We start from the raw sequence: 22,844 nt of genomic DNA, 5'->3' as shown, positions 1-22,844 counted from the left end.
TTAAGGGGGAGGGAGGCAAGATATTCACTGTCCACTGCAGGACCCAGCCGGTGGGCTGGATCGTGGCCAGCTCTCCCCCAGGCTCTTGGCTGTAATATCTTCAGCCCTGGCACCACCCACTGGCCTACTCAGATACTTCTTCATGCTAGCCAGGGCCTCTCCCGGGGACAGACTGGGCTTAGCTCCCCAACCCTCCTGGCAGCCTCCCTTCTCCACCATCCCCTCTGCCCACATCCAGCTCCAGCTGGGTTTGAAAGAGGCAGGCACGCCAATCCACCCTCCCTTCGGAAACAGGCCTTGCTCTACAAGCTCCTTTCAGCCAGAAGCTGCACCCGTAAACTGGCTCCTGTAAACCCCAACCTGATGCATTATCCGTTGGGGAACTCTAAGCCAGGCCAGCTAGCTGGCCCCCTCCCACAGCCTCCTCCCCAACCCCCCTCTTCCCCCAACCTTGAACTCACATGCCCTTCTGCTCACAGCAAGGCAAACTTCCAGGCCCCCAACCCACCTCCTCCCAGAACCCTCTCCAGATAAGCTCTGTCTTCCTGACTGCTCTTGGCCCCCTTTCTGCTCTGCAGAATTAGCCCCTGTTCCTTCACGGCCCCCCATAGTTCTGTATGGGGGCCCCATGCAGTCCTGTCCTCCTGAGTTTTCTTTCCTCACAAGACGTGAGGTTCTGAGGGTGGCACCCCACCACACTCACCCCACCCTGCCTCCACCCAGGCCGTTACGGCAAACCCCTATGGGCACACAACACACACTTCTGGATCGCTGCTGATTCCATCCAGGTCATGTGTTGGCATCTTTACCTACCCACCAGGTTTGGGAGTGGAGTATGGAGTTATGATTGATTGGATATTTAATTAGTGACTTTGTGGACAAAGGGATTTGACTTTTCATTCTTTGGTTTGGGTGTTCCGGGAGTGTGTGGTTTTTGATAAAAAGCTATGGAGTCATCCAACCTTGGAAACAGTCCACCTGCCCTGGTGAGCTCCTCCCCTGACCTTCAGTGCCCCCAATCCCTGATTTAGCACCCCTCCCCCACAGGCCTCACCAGCCTGGCTCCCAACCTCTCTGTCCCCTCACACCCTGCACAGCCCACCCACCATAACTTGGAGGGTCTGACAAACTCATTCCTGGCTCTGTGGAGATTCCTTTCACCCTGTAGATACTCACCAGGCTATTTGCAGTTTCAGAGAGGGCCCCTTCCTGAAGCAATTTGGGCAGGCTCTCCTCAGGGTGTGCCCCACAAAGAATGAATCACTAACCCTGGGATTTCAGGCAGGGGGCACCTGTTGGAGGAGATATTTTAATCTGAACATCTTCTCATTCCAACCTGGGCCTTGGCCTGATAGACCAAGGTAACTGCAGCATTTACCTTTGGCTTTGGGGTGCTCAAGGGTGTGCCATGGAAGAGCGGACAGAGGCCATAAATGGGCCTGTTCTCATTTGTTCTCATTTGTTCTATGCTGGTTCCCTCCTGGCACACGGGGGAACCTGGCCACCAGGGAAGATCACCCCCTCATCCCTCCTCTGCTTCCGAGAACAGCCAAGGTACCAAGGAGTTAAAGTTTCCCCCAGGTGAGGGACAGTTCCAGGGGAAGGGCTGACAGTAGCTGGAGCCTCCCTGCTGGCAGTTTTCTGAAAGGGCGTGGTGTGTGGTTTTAAGGAACAGTTTGGGAGAGGGTGCTCACCACGCCTCTGTGATTGGTGGTTGGCCCACCCCTCGGACTATTGGGTCTCTGGTTGGCAGCTCTGAGTCAGTCTTAGAAATGGGACAAGGCAAAGGAGAGCCTGCGTGATATGTATGTTTGCTGTGGGGGAGAAAGTGGGTGCCCCCACCTCAGACCTCAGCACCCTACCTGGACCGCCTGGTTCTTACCCCCTTTTTGGCTCGCCAGCTTGAACGCTTGCTGCTGTGACGTGTTGCATTTGGTTAAGTTACCCTTACAACCCCTTTAAGGAGAAAACATATTCTAGTAATAGTATTGGGGTCGGGTTTCAGACAAATGGAAATAAAATTGCCTCTAACAATAAAAGGCATGCAGAATTCAATAAAGCAATCATCACACAAAGCTATCCCTGGCTTGAGAGAGGCGGCAAGACATTTTGTGAAATATTAGAGTGGAAAAACAAACAAACAAACAAATGGAGAGACCCAGGGGGAAGGAGGAGAGAGAAAACCCTCCACCCACCTTGCTTTCATTTCTGCTTCACCTTTAGGAAAGCGCTTACTTTGCATGTTGCAGAGTGAGCCATCCAGCGCCACTGGTGAAATCGGTCCTTGTCCCACGCTTAACAGCACAGGTGGACGAGAAAGGGGCCGCCTGCCAAATACTTCTGGTTGGAGGGAGGGGAGGGAGTGCTTTCTCCAAACCACTCCTGGAATGGCTTAACTCGCCCAGCACGAATCAATGACAACCTCCCGCCGGCTGCGGCAGGCGCCCCTGAGCTGCGCTGCCGCGTGGACTCCCCGCCCGGGACCCTGGCGGCGCTCAGGACACCGCCCCGGCACCAGCGCGGCCCCGGGGCAGCCAGGTAGGTCTGCGGGACCCGGGTTCAGAGCCAGGGCTTGGTGGGGACCGGGGAGCCGGGGCGGCCGGGCAGTGGAGAAGGTGGGAGAGCTCGGGGCGCCCTGGGCGCTGCGGGGGGGTTCTCTTCTCGCTGGGTGCAGCGGGACCCTCTGGCCGCGAGTGGCAGCTCTGCGGGGTGTTCGCCAGGCGGGAGTGGCGGCGTCTGCGAGAAATTTCAAACCTCCGCCAGGGCTGGAGCCCAGTGTGCTGGGGTAACCCGGCCGCGAGTCCCTGAGCTAAGGGGGAGTGTGCACAGCCGCGCACCCCCCAGCGAAACGCAAGACGCAGTCTGGAACTCTGACTAAAGCAACGCAGTTGGTCATGGCCAGCGGCCCTTGGGGCCAGGCTTTTGGGGGTGGAGAAGGGGCGGCCAGGAGCGTAAAGGTGACTCTAGACCCAGGCGGCTGAAGAGAGATACTGTTGATGTAAATATTACTCCCCCGGAAAAACAAAACAACAACAGCAAAAACTTAGTTCTCCCCAATATCAGATCCAAAACTTGGGGAAAAGTTATCGTTGTGGCAACTCCTGGCAGATGTGGAGGTTGGAGACTGGCAGAATTAAAGGAGGCGTTGGCAGAAGCCACTCGGGAAGCGAGAGCCCGCCCAGTTGAAGTCCCGGCTCACGTCCAGGCTGAGCTGCATAGGTGGGGGACCTCCCAGCTGGGACCTGGGAGAGGGTAACTCTGGAGTCAAGCTGGGGTCTTGGCCCCAGAGGCAGCCAGGTGGGGAGGGCAGGGACCCAGGCTCCAAGCACCCTCCAGAGCACCTGGTTCCCTGAAGGCAGGCACCGCAGTTGTGGTGCTGGGAAGAACTCTGGCACCAGCTCAAACCCTCCCCCACCCCCCAACACACACACACACACACACGCATGCAGCCCCAGGAGGCACTGAGTACCCAGGGCAGTGTTCTTCCTGCTTGGGTGAGCTGGGGTGAGAGCATCTGATTCCCTTGTCTGGGCTTCTGGCTTCTGTTTGGCAGCGGGTGGGTGGGTGGGCAGGGGACTGGTGCCTTCTTTCTTTTAACCCCTGGTACTTGGCTTGGCACTGGAGGCAGCTCCATTCCCGCGGTTCATTGGCCAACTGGTGGCATAACCCTTCCAATCCCTCTGAAGGCAGAATTTTGAAAATGCAAAGGAAGTGGTTGAAACAATCGGGCAGTTTTCTCCAGATTCGATAGATTTTGTGGAAGGGGAGGGAGAGGAAGGGCAGAAGCCCTGCCAGGTTCAAGTTTCAGCTCCATTGCTCCCTCCCCCACCTTCACTGGTTAAGTCCTCCTGGGGATTAGAAGGGCTCAGGAACCTCCTATGGGTAGACGTCCAGGGAAGGAAGTTAGCCGAGTGCCACCCTCTTCAAGAACCAACATGGGCTGGAAGGGAAAAGACTCCCTCCCCCAAAAAGAGATCAGGGTTAATTGTACTGTGTCTCTGTGGGTGTGTTGTTTAGTGCTGTTTCCTAAACTCCCCCAAGGACCACAGCAAGGGCAGTCTCCACCCTCCTCCACCTCCTATTACACAGGTGAGGGACTGAGCCCTGGAGGGACAGCTGAGTCCAGCGCTCCTTACACAGAACCACATGGCCTAGTACCCCACGGGCCCTGTGGCCCCTGCTTGGGTCCCAGAGCTTCATGAAATTGGTAGATTTGTATCCCACCGGGCACCTTCTGAGCCCACCAGCACTCTGGCTTGAGCCACCTCGAGGGGCACCCGGCACAGAGAGGTGAGACTTGCACAGGGCAAGCAACACCTAGGCAGTGAGCAGGTGTCCACGACAGGCTGCTGGGAGAGCCACTTTGGGATCTGAGAAGAGCACTTCGGCAGCCAGAGAGGTCAAGAAAGATTTAAATAGGAGCCGGCGCTGGGGTAGAACCTTGAAGGGGGAGACCACAGGAGCAAAAGCCTGTTGTGTCAGTGCTGGGAGATAAAGCTGAGAGGGGCAGGGAGAGGAGGGAAGGCTTGGGACATTCAGAGACCACCTACCCTGTGCCAGATTCTGCTTGGCATGTGCCGTGTCCTGTAACCTACATATGAATATGTCAGATGGGAATCATTAGCTTTGCTGATGAGGAAATTCAAGAGTTAAGTAAGCTGTCCAGCTAGTTAGTGCAGAGCCAGGAATCAAAGCTCTCTATTATACCACACACCCTTTAGAATCTTGCCCTTTAGTTGGAGAAGCACCCTGGAATAATGATAATACAACACAAAATAGTATGTACGTGTGATATGCATTATTGCCCCCTTCGAACCTCAGTTTCTTTCCCTTTATTTAGTCCACCCATCCTTTATTTGACAACTATCATGTTGTCCACTGTGTACATGCAGGTGCCAGTGCTAAGTGCTGGGCATACAACAGTAAGTGAAGTCCCACCTGCTTGCTGGCCTCTGGCAATGGGCTTAGCAGTAGTAAGCACATCCCTCAATGGGCTTGAGGGGCAACAAGGCAATAGGAAGGACTGTAGTGCAGAAGGGTTACTATGATGCAGCAGAAGCAGCAGGAGGCTGGGTGAAGAGGCGAGGTGGGAAGATGAACCGTCTCCATGTCACAGTCACAAGGACTGGTCCCTGGCTCGAAGGACATGGAGTGCACTCAGTGCCTAGGCAGCTGTTTGAGCCCCTGTTATTCAGATTGTTTACAATTGTATGTTCCTCAATGAGCCTTTAGCTTTAACACATCTTAGCTGGAGGTGACAAGACCACCCCGCAGCTTCCAAGTGGACTGGCCCCTCCAAAGCAGTGCCCACAGCTGAGAGCTACCCCCATACACTCTCGGGGTACATCGGCTGCAGTCCTCCATGGCTGGGTTAGTCCTCCCACACACACAGGGCAGGAGCTTTGGCTCCAAACTCCTCATCTCAACACTGGGGGCATTTGTCCTGGGTCTCTTGAGTATCCCCAGTTATCAGGACAGCTCACGCCTCACTCCGGGCTGCCAGGTGCTGCAGGGCTCAGCTGTAATGACCTCTCTCTATGCACGTCCATCTCCGCAGTCAATGCCACTTCCACGCTCCTATCCACCTCTGTTTTAGCTGACCTGACATGTCTGTCCTAATAAAATGTTGTCACATGGATCTTTGAGACAGAGCAGCCATAAATATTCTGGGATATTTAGCCTGTTAACTCTCCTTCTATCTTGAGTGGTGTAATAGGTGTAAGATAACTACCTCTAAAATTAACTATCCTTCCATGGGGAAGGTGAACTGATAAATCTTGCCTGGAAGCTCAGCCCAGATGAGTGATGATCTGGGGCCTGCCTTCTCCAGAACTGACACCAGCTCTTGCAAGAAGGATCCTTTTTCCTTCTTTGGTCTTCCTTTCCCCCCACCCCCCTTATCTCTTGGGTTTGAGATTATTTGATGTTACGGTGACAGAGCAAAGATATTTTCTCCTAATATTGGTATTATCAGCTTCATAGGAGCATAAGCACCCAGCCCCATGTTTACAGCAATTACACAGGTGTAGCCTTGCTGGGGCGCTTGGCTTGCTAGTCGTAGTCCTTGCTCCGCCTTGCAGCCCTACACTTTGGGCCAGGAGGGAGCTGCTCAGTTTATTTTCTTTTGGCTGGGATCTGTGGAGATGAATAGAGGGAGGGGATCTGGGGTTGAGAGATTATTGCCAAGAGCAATTTGGAGTCTCCTTCATATTAGTCAGAGATTGTGTTTTTCCTTTCCGAAGCTGCCTGCCTCATAGTAACTTCCACAAAGGATTTTTACTGTGTGTGTGTGTGTGTGTATGTGTGTATGCACACGCTTGAGTGCTTGTTAGTTTTGTTTTGCTTTTTTAACTGGTTGGACTTTTCTTGACTTAGCCAAAAAAAAAAAAAAAATCAAAAAATAGCTTGGGGAGTGGGGTGATGAAACAAGCCCTTTATACCATATATTCTGCACATTATTGCTTAATAAATTTGAATACTGATCGACCCCAGGTGCCAGGATGAAGTGAGAGGAGTAATTCCTTTGAAGCGAGAACTTATCGTCAATGGATGAGTTTCACAATTAGAGCATAACTTAACTTTCTGTAGACTCAAGCCCGTGTTAGAGCGAGAGGAATGTCTGCTCCCCTCAGCCACACTCCCTTTTGTTCCCCTGGGAAGGCCCCCTCCATTGGGGCTGTGCTTGGCAAGGGACCAGACAGATTGGGCCTCCTTCTACCTCATTGTCACCCAGCAGCCCCGTCACCCCCTTCACTGTGCAGGAGGCCAGCTGGGGAAGAGGAAGCGTCCCTCTTGGGGGATGAGCCCTTCCCTGCTGGTGACCTGGCTCTTGTCCACACGGGGTGCATTATAGGAAAGTTTGCGTGACGGCAGCCTGCCTCTCCTGTGTGGGCAGGGGCCTGAGGCGGGGATGCACTTCAGCAGTCAAGAGTTAAGTCCATCCACAGAACAACTCAAGCTGTACAAGACTGAGACCCCGAACTGGAAAAGTTGCCTGATAAAAGCATGTGCAACCTTGAGTCAGCTTTTACAAATTAGATACAAACCAGAAGTGAATGCAAACGTGACCTTCCCACATACGTGATATCATAGAACAGGACTAGGTCTTCAGGAACATTCTGCCTCGCCTGCACACACATGCACACACACACCCAGGGCTCTTGTTTTCTTGGCCAGGGATTCTGGCTGACAATTCTGGTAAGTTGTTCTGGAGATAAGAGATTGGCCTAGGCGTCTTTGAGGAGCTACTGGTAAAGGCCCCTGCAGAGGGAACTGTGACCCCAGTTACTGTTGCCTTCCTCAAGCCTTAAGGGAGCCTAGCAGAGGATGGCTCTATTAAGCGCAACCTAAACAATAAGGAGCTTTTCAAAGGCTCTTTTTAATAGCCATATTATTGAGAACTAATTCACAAACCCTGCAATTCACCCATTTAAAGTGTACAATTCAGTGGTTCTAATATATTTACACAACTGAGCAACCACCACTATGATCAATTTTAGAATAGTCTCCTCACATGAAAAGGAAACCCCATGCCCATCCACAGTTACTCCCCATTCACCCCAAATCCCTAGTCCTATGTCACTGTAATCTTTCTGTCTCTGCATAGCTTGGCCTGCTCTGGATGTTCCCTCAGTGGAGCCCTACAGTACATGCTCGGGGACTGGCTGTCTCTTTCCCGCAATGTCTTTAAGGTCCATCCACTTTGGAGCATGCATCGGGGCTTCATCTCCTTTTATTTCCAGATAATGTCTCTTGTGTGGCTGCGTGGCATTTTATGTTGCCATTCACCAGCAGGTGGCTATTTGGGTGGTTTCCATGTTTTCCTTTTGCCAATAATGCTGCTCTGGACATGCATGTGCAAGGTTTTGTGTGAACATAGGTTTGTGTTTTTCTTGGATCTATACCCAGGAGTGAAATGACTGGATCATGTGGTCGCTTTGCATTTTACCTTTTGGGAAACTGCCAGGCTGTTTTTCCCGCGATGGCTGGGCCATCGCAGCAGCAGGGTATAAAATCCGAGTTTCTCCACAACTTCGCCAACACTTGTTAATTACATCTGCCTTTTTTAATTTTAGCCGTCCTATTCTCAAAGCGTTTCTGTGTTCAAGGAGTGGCACCCAGGAAATATTCTTAAAATGAGCTCAATCACGTTTGCTTGCCTTACCTATAAAGAACCATTTGAAATTCTTTTTTTTTTTTAATTTTTTTTTAAAGATTTATTTATTTATTTATACAAGCACTGGGTACAGTCAGAAGCGCGGGAGGGTGAGAGAATTCACCAGAGCCAGAGCGGGGAGCAGAGCAGGCAGAAGGACCGAAGGACACTGCTGAGGGGAGCAGCAGGCGGCAGGAGAGGTCTGCGCGCCATGTGGGACCCTCCTCCGGTGGCTGGGGAGCAGCCGGGGATCGAACCGGCGCTGCAGAGGCTGCGGGCAGCTTCGCAACCCAGCGCTCAACCGCTGCGCCACCGGGGAGGCCCACCATTTGAAATTCTTGATCATCCCATAGGGCTTGGTGTTTTCTCTGTATGTCCCGGACTTTCAACAGGTTTTTCTATAAGTTCCTATAAGACAGTGCAGGGTCCCATGGAGTGACCCAGGGGTTGGCCTTCCTTCTTACTTTCTTTTCCTGGAGAAGGCTCCAGAGAGTCAACAGTGTGGCCCACTCCCTCTGCCCCACTCTATTCAGGTGCATCCACGGTGGGCAGCCAATTTGCAGGAGGGGAAGCACTAACATAAAGGGAAATGTATGTGGCATTCATTGGACAAGCTGTTCGGTGTTTGGGGCTTAGAGTGGAGACTTAATTAATATCTCAGCCTTTCTACATTCTGTTCAATGACTCCTTTGGGACCACAGAGAAAATTGTTAGGGAGCCCAGTGGCAGCTGGGTGATGCGAACCCAACTTGCCCCTTTCTTGTTAGGACTGTGAGCCCCTGACGAGGTCTGGTGATCCATCAAAGCTACTTGGTGTAGCTAGGTGCCAAGTTCCATACCAGTATTTCAGTTCTGTGGCGAAATAACAAAGTTATCCCATTTTTATACCTGTGGGACCGAGTGGAGTAAACATTAGAAAAAAGATAAATTTGAGCCAACTGGTAGAGGGAATACCATTTGCTGAAAGACTGTCAAGGATGACAAAAAATTACCCTCACACAGAACATGCTGCAGTCCTGATGAGCGACCACTCTGTGGCATCACATTCAGCACAAGCAAACCTGGGCCCGAAATGAATTCCATTAGCTTCTCAGAAGTCCTTCTCATGGAATCTGACCTGGATGACCCAAGAACAGCTTGGACCTGGCTTTGCTACTAACTTACTCTTCACCTTCAAGCTAGTGGTTAATCCAGCAGTCCCTAAACCCAACTCCAGGTTAAAACCACCTGAGAACCTTTTAAAACATGGCAGGTGGAAGGTCTCACCCAAGAAGCCTGAAGTAGAATCTCTGGGGAGGAGACCAGGCGCCTGCAGGGGGTGTGATGAAGTCTGAGAACACAGGTTGATCCCTGCAGGTATCAGTTCCCTTTCTGAAAATGAGGAGTGATCCTCAAGGGGCGATCCTCAAGGGGACTCACCCAGCTGACTCAAGCAGAACAGTTCTGTGTGGGCCTGTTTAGTCGCTGAATTTGACTTGTACAAGGACAAAATTCAAACTGCTCTTGAGTAGAGTTTTCTGAAGTTCAGCTATGACAGTTCTGAGAGTCATATTCTCAGCAGACAATTGTCCCAAATTCCTGGGGGAGGATTTAGCAGGAGATGTGCCAATGCAGCCACTTGATTCTGGAGTCCTGCTTCTGCGGAGAGGCCAGGTGCCCCTGGCTAGCCACGTGCTCAACCTGATGGGCTAGAATTGACTTGCTACCTGTTTTCTCCCAACCCTCTCAGTGATGTCCCTACTGCCCTCCCTTGAAGCACCAAGAGCTGTTTCTACTACTACTTCTAATATTAACGTTGTCATTCATTCATCCATTTAACCAACATTTACCAAATACCTCTATAGATGAAAATTCATCTAATGCTCCATTTCTGTCCTCAAATAATGTACCAGCACATTTTAACCAGAGAGGCAACCAGAGGCTAATCCTCAGAGGAGCATCTGAGAGTTCCCTGATTTGGATAAAGGGGTGTTTGGGGAGGCCTGAGTTCATGGCACATTGGTAGGCCCACGCCGCCTCTCACCCTGTCTCCAAGCACTGTTCCCCACCCTCCCCCACTGGGGCTGCTCAGAAAATGCTTCTGTCATGCCTGGTCTCAGCCAGAGAGGTGCCCTCCTCAACTCCCACCTGCTAGGGAGGAGGCTCAGAGGAGGGCAAGGAAAGGCCAGTTTATTCGGAGATCTGAGCTCTGTGCGCCAGCCCTTGGCTCCCACCCCATAACCCTGACTGGACAATTCACAGGACAGCTGTGCTCTGAGGACTGAAATAATCACTGTTTATTAAAGCTGTTGGAGAGAGGGGGAGGGGAGGCCCTTGGGGAGGAGGGGATGAAGGGTCGCATTTCTGCCTTCCAACAAGAGAGACCAGGTGAGGCCCGTGCCCTCTCCTCCCTTCCTGGTGACATTAGAGCTGCTGCTTTGGGGTATTTTGAGAGGTTTTTTTTTTTTTTGTTTTTTTTTCCTAATGAAGGAAGAAACTTGAAGGTCCATTTGAATAAGGATTAATGTCTCTGTGGCCTGGACCTGCAGAGAAGGAGAAATTCTAGAAGGGTAGAAGTTGCAATTAAGGGAAACAAGCTTGATCTGCCTCCCACTGATCCGAGAGGCCTCCTCAACTGGCAGCATGGAGCAAACATGTTTAGGTAGTTTCTGGGCATTGCTGTGCTTGCCTTTGGAGTGTGTGTGTGTGTGTGTGTGTGTTTCCTTAGTGAATCCTCCACCCTAAGAACATTGACTGCATAGAGAGGCCTGGGAAGTTATGAAGATGTGCTAAGTGTCTCTTAATCCCTAGGTTTTCATCACTGCATTTTGGCCATTTTTGTGGAGGGCAGTAAAATAGGCATTTACAATGAACTTTCTTTCCTGGTGCCCTCATGCTATTCCTTCACTGCTCAAATTCCTCCCCCTGCCTGCCTCCTGTGGCCTGCCCATCCAGGAATCCTGCCATGTTCCAAAATCACCCCACCCAAGCTCTTAGCACCCCTTCAGAACTCTCACCTCATCCTCTCCTGGTGCTGATCCAACCTGGTTATTACAAGAAAGCCAGTGCTCTATGCTAATTCATACTAAGGTGTGGAAGACACAGGCACTAATTCTCTACTAGTTCTCTACTAATTCACACTAAGGTGTGTAAGATACGGGCACCACATCGCTCCTTCAAGAGTGTCTGTAGGAAATAGGAAGCTTGCCCGTGTGCAGTCTAATGGGATTTGAGGCCTGACTCTGGGCAATGTGTGGGGGCAGTTTACATAGGAATGGGGACGGCCTAGAACCAACTTAATCAAGCAACATTGGCAGCTGCCTATGAGGTCTGTGCATGAGAGGACCCAGCATAGGGGTGAGTTGATCAGAGGGCATCTTGGGGAGCATTGTCAGTTGGGGTGCATTGCAGGGGCTTCTGAGATTGAACTGAATCGACCAGAGGCTTGCGGTGGGCAAACCTCTCTGCGGGCCACTGGGTTTCCTCAAGATAACACTGGGTGTGACCGTCGCCAAGTAGCCTGGGAAACAAGTGGAGTAAAGGCAAAGCAGGAGCTTAAGGGGTGCTCCAGAGGATGTGGGCCTTGGGACAGTGGGCCCTTGGGGGGCTGGTGGCCCCTGGCTGCCCTTTGTGCACACCCGGCTGGCAGTGGCTCCCACTCCCTCCTCCTCCCTGCCTTCTTGGCTTGTCCGTGCTCCCCACTGAGGGGCTCTTCCCTTCCTGACCCCTCCCTCTTTCCGCCCCCACCCCTGTGGTGCACCCTCTGAGTGAACCTGGCCTCCAGCTCTTGGAAGCCTTTCCAATAACATGGTGGTGAACTCTCCACACTCCCAGCAGAGCAAAGAGACTGAGCTTCAGCCAACCCCGAGCTCACACTGGGATGAAAAGCCAGGCCAAGTGAACTCCATTGTGGGGGAGCAGAGGAGATGATAGATGGGGCCCTGGGAGGAGAAACCCCAGCCCACAGGACCTCCCCACAGCCAGTGGAACCGTGGAAGGTGTTGCCTCACCAGCCAGGACAGAAGCAGCCCCTACTGTGTGCTGGGCCCAGAGAGGACACAAATGCAGCCCTTTGCTGTCCCCCTCCCCCACCTGCCCCTTATCCTCCAAAGGGTTATCATACGCTCACCCAGCTAAGATCACAGTTTGAAAAACTAAAGCAAGGGGACTCCCTGATGGCACAGTCTCAACATCATCAAGCTATCACCAGACACTGCGGCATGAGTTATATCCTGGGAGCTACCCACATGGAGCAGCAGACCTCTCCTATCTCGCCCGCTGCTCCCTTCAACAGTACATTTCAGTAGATCCGCCTGTTCTGCTCCCTTCTCTGTCTCTGGTGAATCCTCTCACCCTCTGCCCCATACCTCTGGCCTACACCCCAGTTCTTGTATGCACAAATAAATAAAATAAATCTTTAAAGAAAAATAAAAACTAAAGCAAGCTTCTAGAGTCAAGTGTTCCACTCAGCTGAGGGGTCTGGGTGCTATTCAGAATCAGAGCAAAGGGATGAGGGTGTCGGGGCTCGGGGAGCTTCAGAACAGTTTTCTGAGGTGGGACTGAGGCAAAGCAGTCTCTGGACACAGACTCAGTCATGTTCAAGTTCAAGCTCTCACTTAATAGGCTCTGTGGTCTTGGGCTATTACTGACCCTCTCTGTGCTATGATTCCCCATTTGTAAAATGGGGGTAAAACTTCATAGGGTTGCTGTGAGGACCGAATGAGAGAGCCCCTCATGCCCACCTGTAAGTATTGGCCTCCCCTCAGGTGGACAGGGCCTTTGTTAGACCAACCCCCCTTTCACTGCCCTTTCCTGGAACATCGAAGGTTCTTCCTATCCCTCTTCTTCCTTCTCCATCCCTTTACTTCCCACCTCCCCCCCTCTTCAGGTCGGAGGGCTGCAGGTGCTTCATGCAAGAAGTTAGAGGTGACCTTCTGGTCCCTGGGGCCATTGAGGTTGTAGCTGCCTCTCACACATGCTCAGCCCCAGGACTGTGTCTACCAGACCCAGTAACTGCAAATCCGGAGGAGCTCTGCTCCCCACCCCTCCCCTCTTCCCTAAGTGTTATCCGCAAGGCATGACAAACTGTGATGATGCCTCCCAAGGGCCCATTCCAGCCAGGTGTCCCAGGTGACAGGAAACTAGATCAGGGTTTCCATTTGGCCCTGGGGGCTTGCACTGTCTGACATTTTGAAAGTAAACTGAGCTGTGCTCTGTAGAAGCTTCACAATTATTTCAGGGGATTGATTGGATTGAAAAGCCACAGGGGTCACAGTGGGGGGTGAGGGGCAGGAGGAGGGTGTTGGGCTCTGAGCCCTGCTCAGATGGGCATGGAGGGGGCAACACACCAGGGCTGTCTTCAAATCCCAGGGTGTTGGGTCAGGGGGATAGATCGAAGATACCATTATTCTGACGTGTTAATAGGACACTCCTTGGACCCGTCTACACTCCTGGGACAAAATGCTGGCCTGCTCTTAGACTAAGTTGATATACCAGTGATAGTGAAGAATTGCCGTATAATAGGTTTTCAAAGTAATTATTACCAGGCATCAATGGGGTGGGGGTGGGGGTAGAGGTTGGAATTGCGTGAGAGTTAATAAAGGAAATAGAAAACATCAGTATGTAAACTTTTAAAATGCTATCCTTTGAAGAGATCAAATGTTATAAAAATGACGTATCACCAAAGAATGGTCTTGGCCAAGTTTGCAAAGCTTCCTGGAGCACATGCTGCAGAACTTGGGTGCCCCTTCAGTGGCCCCCTGCTGGCACATGCTGGCTGCTCATCTCTTGGCCAGGCCCTTCGGGATCACTGCCCAAAGCATACTGGGAAGTGGTGTCCACAGCACATGTCCTGCGAACGTACTGGCCGTCCCACGGTGGCCAAACCACCCAGAGGGGCATCTGCTGGACCCTGTCTCCTGGGGCTGCTCTGGATGGCCTCACCCTCTGGGACCACCTAAAGAGAGGAACCAGGCAACAGCAGGCCCTGCCTGCCCCCAAGACCACACTTGGCCATGTTAGACCCCCTCCCGCTGCCACTGCATCCTCTCCACCAGCACCCGCCCTTGTCCTCCCCTAGGCTGCTGGCATCTGGAGGAGACAGGATGACTTTGAATGGGGTTTCCCAGGCATAGAAGGCTGACTATGTGCCCCATGATAAAGGGGTTCCCTAGCAAAATGACCTGCAGCCCAGGACTCTGGGTGCAGAAGCAAATGTCTGGGAAGCAGCCTAGAGGTGACATACCCCTCATGGTTGGGGCCTTGTTCCAGGGACACCACCTGGTCCCAAGTCTTGTCCCTTTGGACCTGAGTTCCTGCCTCGGCTCATGCACTTTCCACAAGATCATGCTCACTTCCTAGAACCTCTCAGCCTCGGGTTATCCATCTGTACAGTGGGAAAATTCACAGTTGCCTTCTGAGCTGAGGAATTAAAAAAATAAATTATGCTTTGCATCTGGTACAGAGTAACCATAATTTTGAAAACAATTTACAACTCAGAGCTCTGGTATAACAAATCTCTAGGTTTAGTCACCCTCCCCACCCCCCACTAAGAGCCTCTCCTTTCCCCAGTGGCCATGACATTTCTCCTGCCCCGCAGTGGAAAGCAGAGGGCATAGGTCTGCAGCTGCTGCTCCTGCCTGGCCCTGGCCCAAGATTTCCTCCTGAGTGTCGCTCTATTGTCACTGCTGCTTCAGTGAAGCAGGGGCCTGGGAGAGGGGGCTGTAGCACGAATGTCATAACCCTTCCCGTCCAGCTCCCAAAAAGGTGCCTCTACTTTCCTGGTTTCTCAGCTGCTCCTTGAGGACTAGGAGCCGCTCCAGGGCAGGCTCAGAAGCATTCACAGACAACCAGTGCCCAGTCCCAGCCCCCCCCCCCCGCCCCCGCCCAGCCCTGAGTGAGGCTCAGTGGCTCCTTACTCCCAAGGCCCTGGGACCAGCCAGCCACCACTGCTAGACTTCCCCAAAGACTCCTGTGGTCCTCAACAGCTGGAACTCCTGGTGCCTGGTCTTGCTGGCCAGGGCAACTGGGACAGGTGCAGACTCTCCCACCCCCACCCCAGTCAGCTTGTCTGCAGTATCAGTTAATTTAATCAACAATAAGATCAATAATAATTTAGTGGTAAAAGCCTCTGAAAAAAATTGATTACCAACAAAACAGCATGCTTTCCCAAGGTGGATGGTTGCCCTTTGTTTGGCTCTGAGGATCATGGCGCAGATTCTATTCTATTTTGCTGTTGGCTGCTGGTGAAGGTGCTTGCTGCCTGGTGTCTCCTGCCAAGTTCGGGGGGGACCTAGTCTCACCTCCTCCCATCTCAGGCTCGCTCGAGTGTCCCAGAGAGCCAGCTAGACATCAGACTTTGCTTGGCTTTTCATCAGGCCTGGGGAGTTCAACATCACTAGGCAGAGGCTACCACACCCCAAAGGGACAGATACCCATTAAAGGGGCCCTGTTTACCTGGAGAGTTGGGGCGATAGTACCCCACCTGTGATCCCCAGGTCATAGGGTTAATGTGACAACTAAAATGATTCCTCACAGACAGCTTTGCCTTAATTGGCATTTTCCCTCTCTGGCTGAGCCCCGCAGGGAAAAAAATCTCACTGTCCCCAGGCTACATCACCCCCTGTCCATCAGGGCCCCAGAGCCAAGCATCATTCAGACAATGCAAGAGAAATAACTTTTCATATTAAGAAGACTGTAACATATTTGTGTGTTTGTATTTTGCAAATTCATCAATAAACACATTCCTAAGAATTCCTAGGCAGAGCTGTAGTTTAAGGCTGCATCTAACAGCATTCGTTTCTACATCCAGCGCTTAGAGTCTGAACAACAGGATTAACCGTGAATGCAAGTGTGTGAACTAGACCAGGCAATGTAGCTGTTGTTTCTCCAAGGCTGGGCACTCTGAGCAGCTGATCAGAAGGCAGAGTTTAGTGGGAAGGTATTTGTTAATAGCATCCTAGGGACCACCTCCTGCAAGAGGTCAAAGGTCAGAGGAGGGGTAGGAGAGAAGTGCCCTGAGGCAGACCAAACAGTTCCTGCAACCCCTCAGGATTTCTGGAGCTGGAATGGCCCCCTCAGGTCTGTCCCTGTCTTTGTAGAACCTCTGATGCCGCAGGCAGTCAGTGAAAGCCAGCGTCCCTGGTCAGGTGTGACACTGGGCCAGGTGGCCCTGCAGCCCGGCAGATCCTGAAAAGGCTGTCCTGAGCTGAGGGTTGACTGCTCACAACACTGTCAGCCACCAGGGCCGCCATTCTTGAAGGGGGACCTTGGCTCCTCTCTGTGACCTCCACGGCTTCTATGTGATTCATCTTTCTCATTAGCTTGTAAATCCCCTGCTCACAGGAAGTGCGTGCTATACTGCTTTCTCTGTCCCTCATAGCCCCTAGCCTGGAACCGAGCACATTCATAAGAGGTGATGGTAGAGCAGTCAGGGGTCCCTGTTGAGGGGCAGTCCTCATGGGCAGCAAGCTTGCTGAGTTTGCTGTGCCTGGGATCACTCACTTATATCCCTACAGCTGCTAAGAGGCAGATGCTGCAGGTCAGGGTGTCAGCACCTCTGGATGGAACCCCAGAAAATTATCCCCCAGCTGCACAGATCCCTTTCCTTCTGCAGGGAGTCAGGATTCAGGAGGGAATATTCCAACTTTTTAGGAGTGGGGATTAGACTGTGAGTTTTTACAAGCTGCCCCCATCTCATCTATTCATTCACTCATTTACTGAGCACCTATAAGGAAGCTGGCACAGGGCCACAGAGGCACAGGGCATGGCATGGACAGTTTCTCTTCCTCATGTGCAGCTGGGTGGGAATCCTGCGCTGTGAAAAATACCCACCCTGGAGCGCCCCCCTCCCAGGAAAATCTCACTTGTTAAAACTTGATCTCTGGTTCCCATAAATCTGAAGTGGCTGGTTCTGTGCTCTCACTTGGGGTGTTCCCACGCCAGCTCCACCCCTTGTACTTTGCTGCCCATTTCAGATACTTTGCTAGAGGATGTTGTAATATATGGAGTCAGCCTAATCCCAGTGCTCCCAGCATTCACCAGCCTCGGCTGCTCTGGTCCACTCTGGAGAATCAGTTGCAGCTGCCCAGCACCGCAGGTGTGATGGCACCACTTGCTTCAAGGCCCTGAACACAGGGCCACTTGCCACGTGGCAGGAGGGAATATTTGGTCTCTGCTCTCCAACCCTGGCACCCCCAGCTCCAGCAGCTATGTGCCTATAAAATAGAGATAAAGCAGCTCCTATAACCTCACAATGAAAAAAAAATTGGTAACAATCTATGCAGCTAAAAGAATAGTAATATCAATCATCGGCTGTCCACTCACTAGAGCATTGTATGTCATAGTCAACTTCACAAAAGCCACCAGTTGTTTCACCAACAAGATAACAATAGGCAGTTTGGAAAGTGCAATTTCATGGTAAGACACGTGCACTCCCCCAGAACAAAAGCCAGCACCCCCTTGTATAGCTTTTAGAGAGGCAATTGCCTCCTCCTCCTTCCTTCTGCTGGGGAGAGGAAGCGACGTCACTTCCCTTGGGGAGAAAAGGCACCTCAGATCCTAGTTTGCTGATTGTACATCACTGGAACTCTTCTAGCTCCCGACCTCATTAAAATAAGATTTCTTTATAATAATTTCCCCACCATTAAAAGGACAAATGCAGACTTTGCACAGCAACGTGGAAGTGGATTTATGAAGTGCCATTTAATTAAGAAAAAAAAAAAGCAGAACAAAAATTGTGCTGCACTCGCAGCTGTGCCTCTACTGGACTGTGCTGGCCTGGCCGTCGGTTCATGTAGATCCAAACTTGATCCGATGGCTCCTAGGGTGAAGACCCTGGCACTCACCTTCACCTACAGGAAACCTCCTGTTACTGCTGTAAGTCACCAGGGGCCACTGTGTCTCACCTGGCCCCATGCAATGTTGGCCCAGATTGTAATTCCCAGGTTTGGCAGGAACGCTCCGTGGGACCACCAAGAGCCCTCAGGACATCAGAGCCACCATGCGCCCCAGAATCACCCTCTCTGCACCCTCTCTGGCATCACAGTCCCACAGTCCTCAGCCTCTTCTTGTAACCCTAATTTCATGGTTTGCCTGCCTCCAGTCCAGGCTGGGAGTCACACCATCCGTCTTGCTGTCTTTGCTGTCTATCTCCAGGCCTGTGGGCCAAACTCTTCCCTCAATCCAAAGCTTCCATGTGAATTACTGCCCCTCCATTCTGCACACAGCTAAGTCCAGAGTCCCACCTGTATGAATGGGAACGCAGGCTCCTAGGGCGTGAAGAACAGAGGAGGTGTATCAGTGTGAGCAAGGAGGTCTAGCGTGTGCTGTTTTGAATTACCCTTTAATACTAGGATACAATAAATGTGTACATTTTAAATGACCGTTAAACCAACCTCAAAAGGGAAAAAGGGAGGGCCAGGGCAGCTGTAGAAGGTTCACAGCAAGAGCAGCCTGCCCGTGCCTAGAAAGGGAAGACTGGCAACAAGGTGAAGACACAAATATGGGTGCCAGCGAGTTGTTTGCGTAATGATTTTGCCACCAGATGGGTGACCCACCTTCTTTTTCTTCCCCACCCATCATTGCCAGATCAGGGCCTTCCTGATGACCTGGATCTCTGTCTCGAAGGGACAGCTCTCTTTTAACCACAAGACAGGGAGGCCCAGCACTCCTGCGCATGGCTCTGCAGGAACCAGAGCAGGGGCCAAGGGAAGTACCATCCTCCCCAGAAGAGGCCCGGGACTAGGAGGTAGCCCTTTGAGGGCTGTGGGAGCCCTAGACCCCTGGCAGGGATTCCTGTGGCACCTCCCAAAGCCTGTTGTCCACTTACAGCCATGATCCCCCACTTCCAAGCAGGTGCCCCAGGACTAAAGTGTGAAAACTTACCCTATGTCTTCCTAGCATCCCTGCAGGCTAGTCAGGGGAGACCTGCAACTCAGGTTGTGTGTGCACAGTGCCAAAGAGCCCCTTAGTGCAGTCCCCAGGTGAATCCCTGACAGGTTGATGGGAGGGTAGGGCTTTGTGTGGGGTGCTGCAAACCTGCCTGAGAGATGACAGGTTAAATCTCCTTAGTTTCCCTTCTCTCACCCAGCATCCAGTCCCACAGGTGCCCTGTCAGACTCAGTTTCAACACAGATCCTGGACTGACCATCTCCCCACCCTCTACTGGCACCCTCACTGGTCCAGTGCCCTGGGCCTCCCTCCTTCTAACTTTGGAGCACCCCCCTCACATTCTCTCCCCTACCTACCTGATCATCTTTTAAAACACGGTAGGATCTGTCACTCTCCAGCTTCAAACTCTCAGTGGTTCTCCACTGTAATCACTGTGACCTAGGGGCTCACTATTCCCAAGGTGCTCCTTGAGAGCCTGGTGGGAAGGCAGCATCTCAGGCGTCACCCTGATCTACTGAATCCAAATTCCTGGGCTGAGTGCATGTCACCATTTGAGAATCACAAGCCTAAGGGATCTGGAGAGATCTGCTCCCCGACCTTACTTAGGACCAACACGGTGCAGATTCAGATAGCCTTCTCTGAGCCTCAGCTAAGGGAGATCCCCACCCTGCACTCTGTCCTTAGAGACAATTATATACCTCTGTTTTATTTTCTTCAGGGTGCTCATCCCCATCAATGAGGTCATTATGCTTTTGTAATATTGTATATCTTTCCACTAGAATACCAGCTTCTAGAGGGTCAGACCCAGTCAACCCTGCTCTCACCCTACCTTCCCAGCCTGGAACAGTCCCTGGGGTGCAGGCAAGACCACATCAAACCAACTCACATTTACGGGACACTTGTGATAGGCCTTGTGGGGTTCCCTGAGCCCGCCAGGATTCGTAGTGGGGCTGGGAGGACCCATCTGTCACCCTTGAAAGTTCATTCAAAATATGGAAGCTACAAACTTGTGAGAGATGCCCCCATTCTCCAGAGTTCGTTTGGTTAGAAATGAGAAAAGGGAGGTGCCGTGATTTCAGGGAAGGAATGTGTAGAACGTACTTCTTCCAAGAATGTGGGGCTGGCAGGGGGAGTGAGAGTGCTTGCCCCTGGGCTTGTGGTCATGTTCTGGCTCCTTTCTCACCTGGTATGAACAATTCGTCAATCCTCAAAGATTAAGAAGATTAGACACCAGCATTCTCGCGCTCCACACCTAGGTAGAAACAAGGGGAGAAAAATAGCCTTTAGTATATAGAGAGCCCTGGTTCTCACAGTGTGTTCCCTACACCAGCAACATGATGTGGAAATTTGCTAGAAATGTGGAACCTCAGGCCCCATCCTAGACCTACTGAATCAGAAACTCCGGAGTAAGGCCCAGCCATCTGTGTTTTTGTTTTTGTTTTTTAAGATTTATTTATTTATAAAGAACCGGGGTACAGGCCAGATGCACAGGAGGGTGAGAGGATTCACTAGAGACAGAGCGGGGAACAGAACAGGCAGACTGGCGAAATACACTGCTGAGGGGGGCAGTGGGTGAGACAGGAGAGGTCTGCTGCACCACGTGGGATTCTCGCCAGCCGGCTGGGATCAAACATGCACTGCAGAGGCTGCGGACAGCTTCACAGTGTGTTGCTCAACCGCCTGCGCCACCAGGGAGGCCCCATCCAGCCATCTGTGTTTTAAGAAGCCTTCAAGTGAGGCATCTGATGGGCACAGGATTTTGAGAGACTGATATGACAACAGTAAATCTCTTTTTTTAGTTATTAAGTAATACATTTGTTATAGAAATTTTGGAGAACCACAGAGTAAAAAGAAGATTAAGGTGTAAGTAATTCCACTACTCAAAAATAGCTCCCATTACTCTACTATTTTGAAATATCTTCTTACAACCTTCCTTAAAGCATGTGTATATTTTTTCAACTTTACCTAAATTGGCAGTAGGCTGGACATTCTGTTTTTATAACTTACCATTTTAGCTTTGAGCATTTCCTCATCCTTCACAGAAAAGCTCATTTTAATAGCTTCATACTATTTGCTTACATTAATGTCACCATAATAGTGATCTATTTGGGTAGTTTCCAATCTTCCTGATATAAATAGCACTAGGATGATCATCTTGACTCCAAAAATCTGATTATTTTCTTAGGAAAAATTCTGGAAAGGGAATGACCAGGCAAAGACTAAATATTTTAGGTCTCTCAATCCATTGTTTACTCTTTAAAAAGTTTAAAAACATATGTATATGTTTGTAACACATTTGGCAACAAAAAAAAGTCAATAGTTAGCCCTATAAAAAGAGCAATAAACCTTAACGGCCAGGCATAGCTCTCAGTGGAGTAAACGAGGAACAGGAACCCCCAGTTCACAAATATTGGATTGAATATAGCAAGTGGCCAATTCCTGTAGGAGATATCACTATATCTCATTATTAATGGAAAGAGCTCAAGTTAGAGTTCCAAGGTACCACTTTTTTAAAAAATTCATCAATTTCACAAAACTTAGTTTAAAAAAAAATTAGGGTAGCCAGGGTTGGCAAGCAAAGTTGCAGTGAAATGAATATTCCCATCATGCCGTCTGGAAAAAAATAAATAAATGGGTACTATCTTTCTAGAGAGCAGTTTGGTATGTTTTACTAAAGATTCATTCCACTTGGAAGGCTCCTTAGGCATCATACAGGCTTCATCCACAGTTCCGTGCTTTGAGAGGTGAAATGCATGAGTGAGTCTGTTGTGTAGTAAGAAGAGCTGCCCCTGGCAGCAGCCTTCTGCCCACCTGCGCCTGTGCTGGTGTTCCTCTCGCCATCCTTCTCCCTGGCAGCAGCCCTCTGGCCCCCTCTGACTGTGCTGGTTCTTCACTTTACTGACCTTCTCCCTTTGCAAAGGGACAGAGGCAGCTCTCCTCCCAAGGTGGCCTGCCTGCGACTATGCAGGCCTCTCCTCTAGCAAACTTGTCTTGTTTGGGGGCCCTCTTTCTGCCGGCTTATGTCTAAGCAAGTATCCTTTGTTCTTCTCTCCCTTCTTTATGATAAACCTGCCCTTTTGGATATTAAAAAACGAAGAAGAGCTGCCCCTGACTCAGGGTATATAAGGGTGCAGGTACCTTTGAAATGCTTCACTCGTGTTAATGTTGGGCCTTCACAACCACCCAGTGAAGACTATTAATTATTTTCACTCTATAATAAGAAATTGAGGCCAGAGAGGTCAAGTAATTTGCCTAACACTACACATCAGGAAAGTGACTGAATTAGGATTTGAACCCACAAATCTTCTATTACCCAAGTTCTTAATCTTCATGGCAGGGTGCCTTTGAATAGAGCAGAAGCTGAGGGACAGAGGTTAAGTGACCCCTCCCTGAGCCACTCAAGGCCAGGAGGGCCTCCTCTCCTGGATTAGTACCCCTCTCCCTTGCCTTCTGTCTACTGACCTCGCTGTGGGTCTGGTCAGTCTTGCCTCCAACATACCCTTGAATCATCTGTTTTCATATTGTGACTAGGAAAGACCACTGGCTTATTAAGCGCCAAAAACATGCTCTGTCCCTGGAGGGTCTGCTGTGTTCTGCTTACAGCCTCTGTTGCTTGAAAATACACCTGCAGTTGTATCCTAGCAGCAAAGGGTGGGGGCAGCTGGTTGGATTCATGGCTCTACCCCATCTCCAGACCATGTCCCCCTGGAACATTCAGAGAGGTCAAAATGAAGGCCTTTCTCAGGTGCCCAGGGATATGCTAAGTACCGTGGGAGATGCAAAAGAATTAGAAAGTAGAGCCACGGCCCTGAAGAAACAG

The 22,844-nt window shown here is 51.0% G+C and overlaps 1 protein-coding gene across 1 annotated transcript in view; it reads left to right on the top strand.

The window, feature by feature from the left end:
• Nucleotides 1-2,414: 2,414 nt before the first annotated feature.
• ZBTB7C (zinc finger and BTB domain containing 7C) overlaps nt 2,415-22,844 on the top strand; it is a gene marked incomplete at both ends in the record, with an annotated part of 86,193 nt that continues 65,763 nt past the window's right edge. The window contains one exon of the mRNA XM_084252111.1: nt 2,415-2,575. Within this exon, the coding sequence (XP_084108237.1) occupies nt 2,415-2,575 (161 nt within the window). The remainder of the gene's footprint in view (nt 2,576-22,844) is intronic.

The sequence above is a fragment of the Talpa europaea genome, assembly GCF_964194135.1.
Source record: "Talpa europaea genome assembly, chromosome: 13".
NCBI classification, from domain to species: domain Eukaryota; kingdom Metazoa; phylum Chordata; class Mammalia; order Eulipotyphla; family Talpidae; genus Talpa; species Talpa europaea.
Note: the sequence above shows the minus strand (reverse complement) of the source record. Positions and strands in the feature narration are given on the sequence as shown.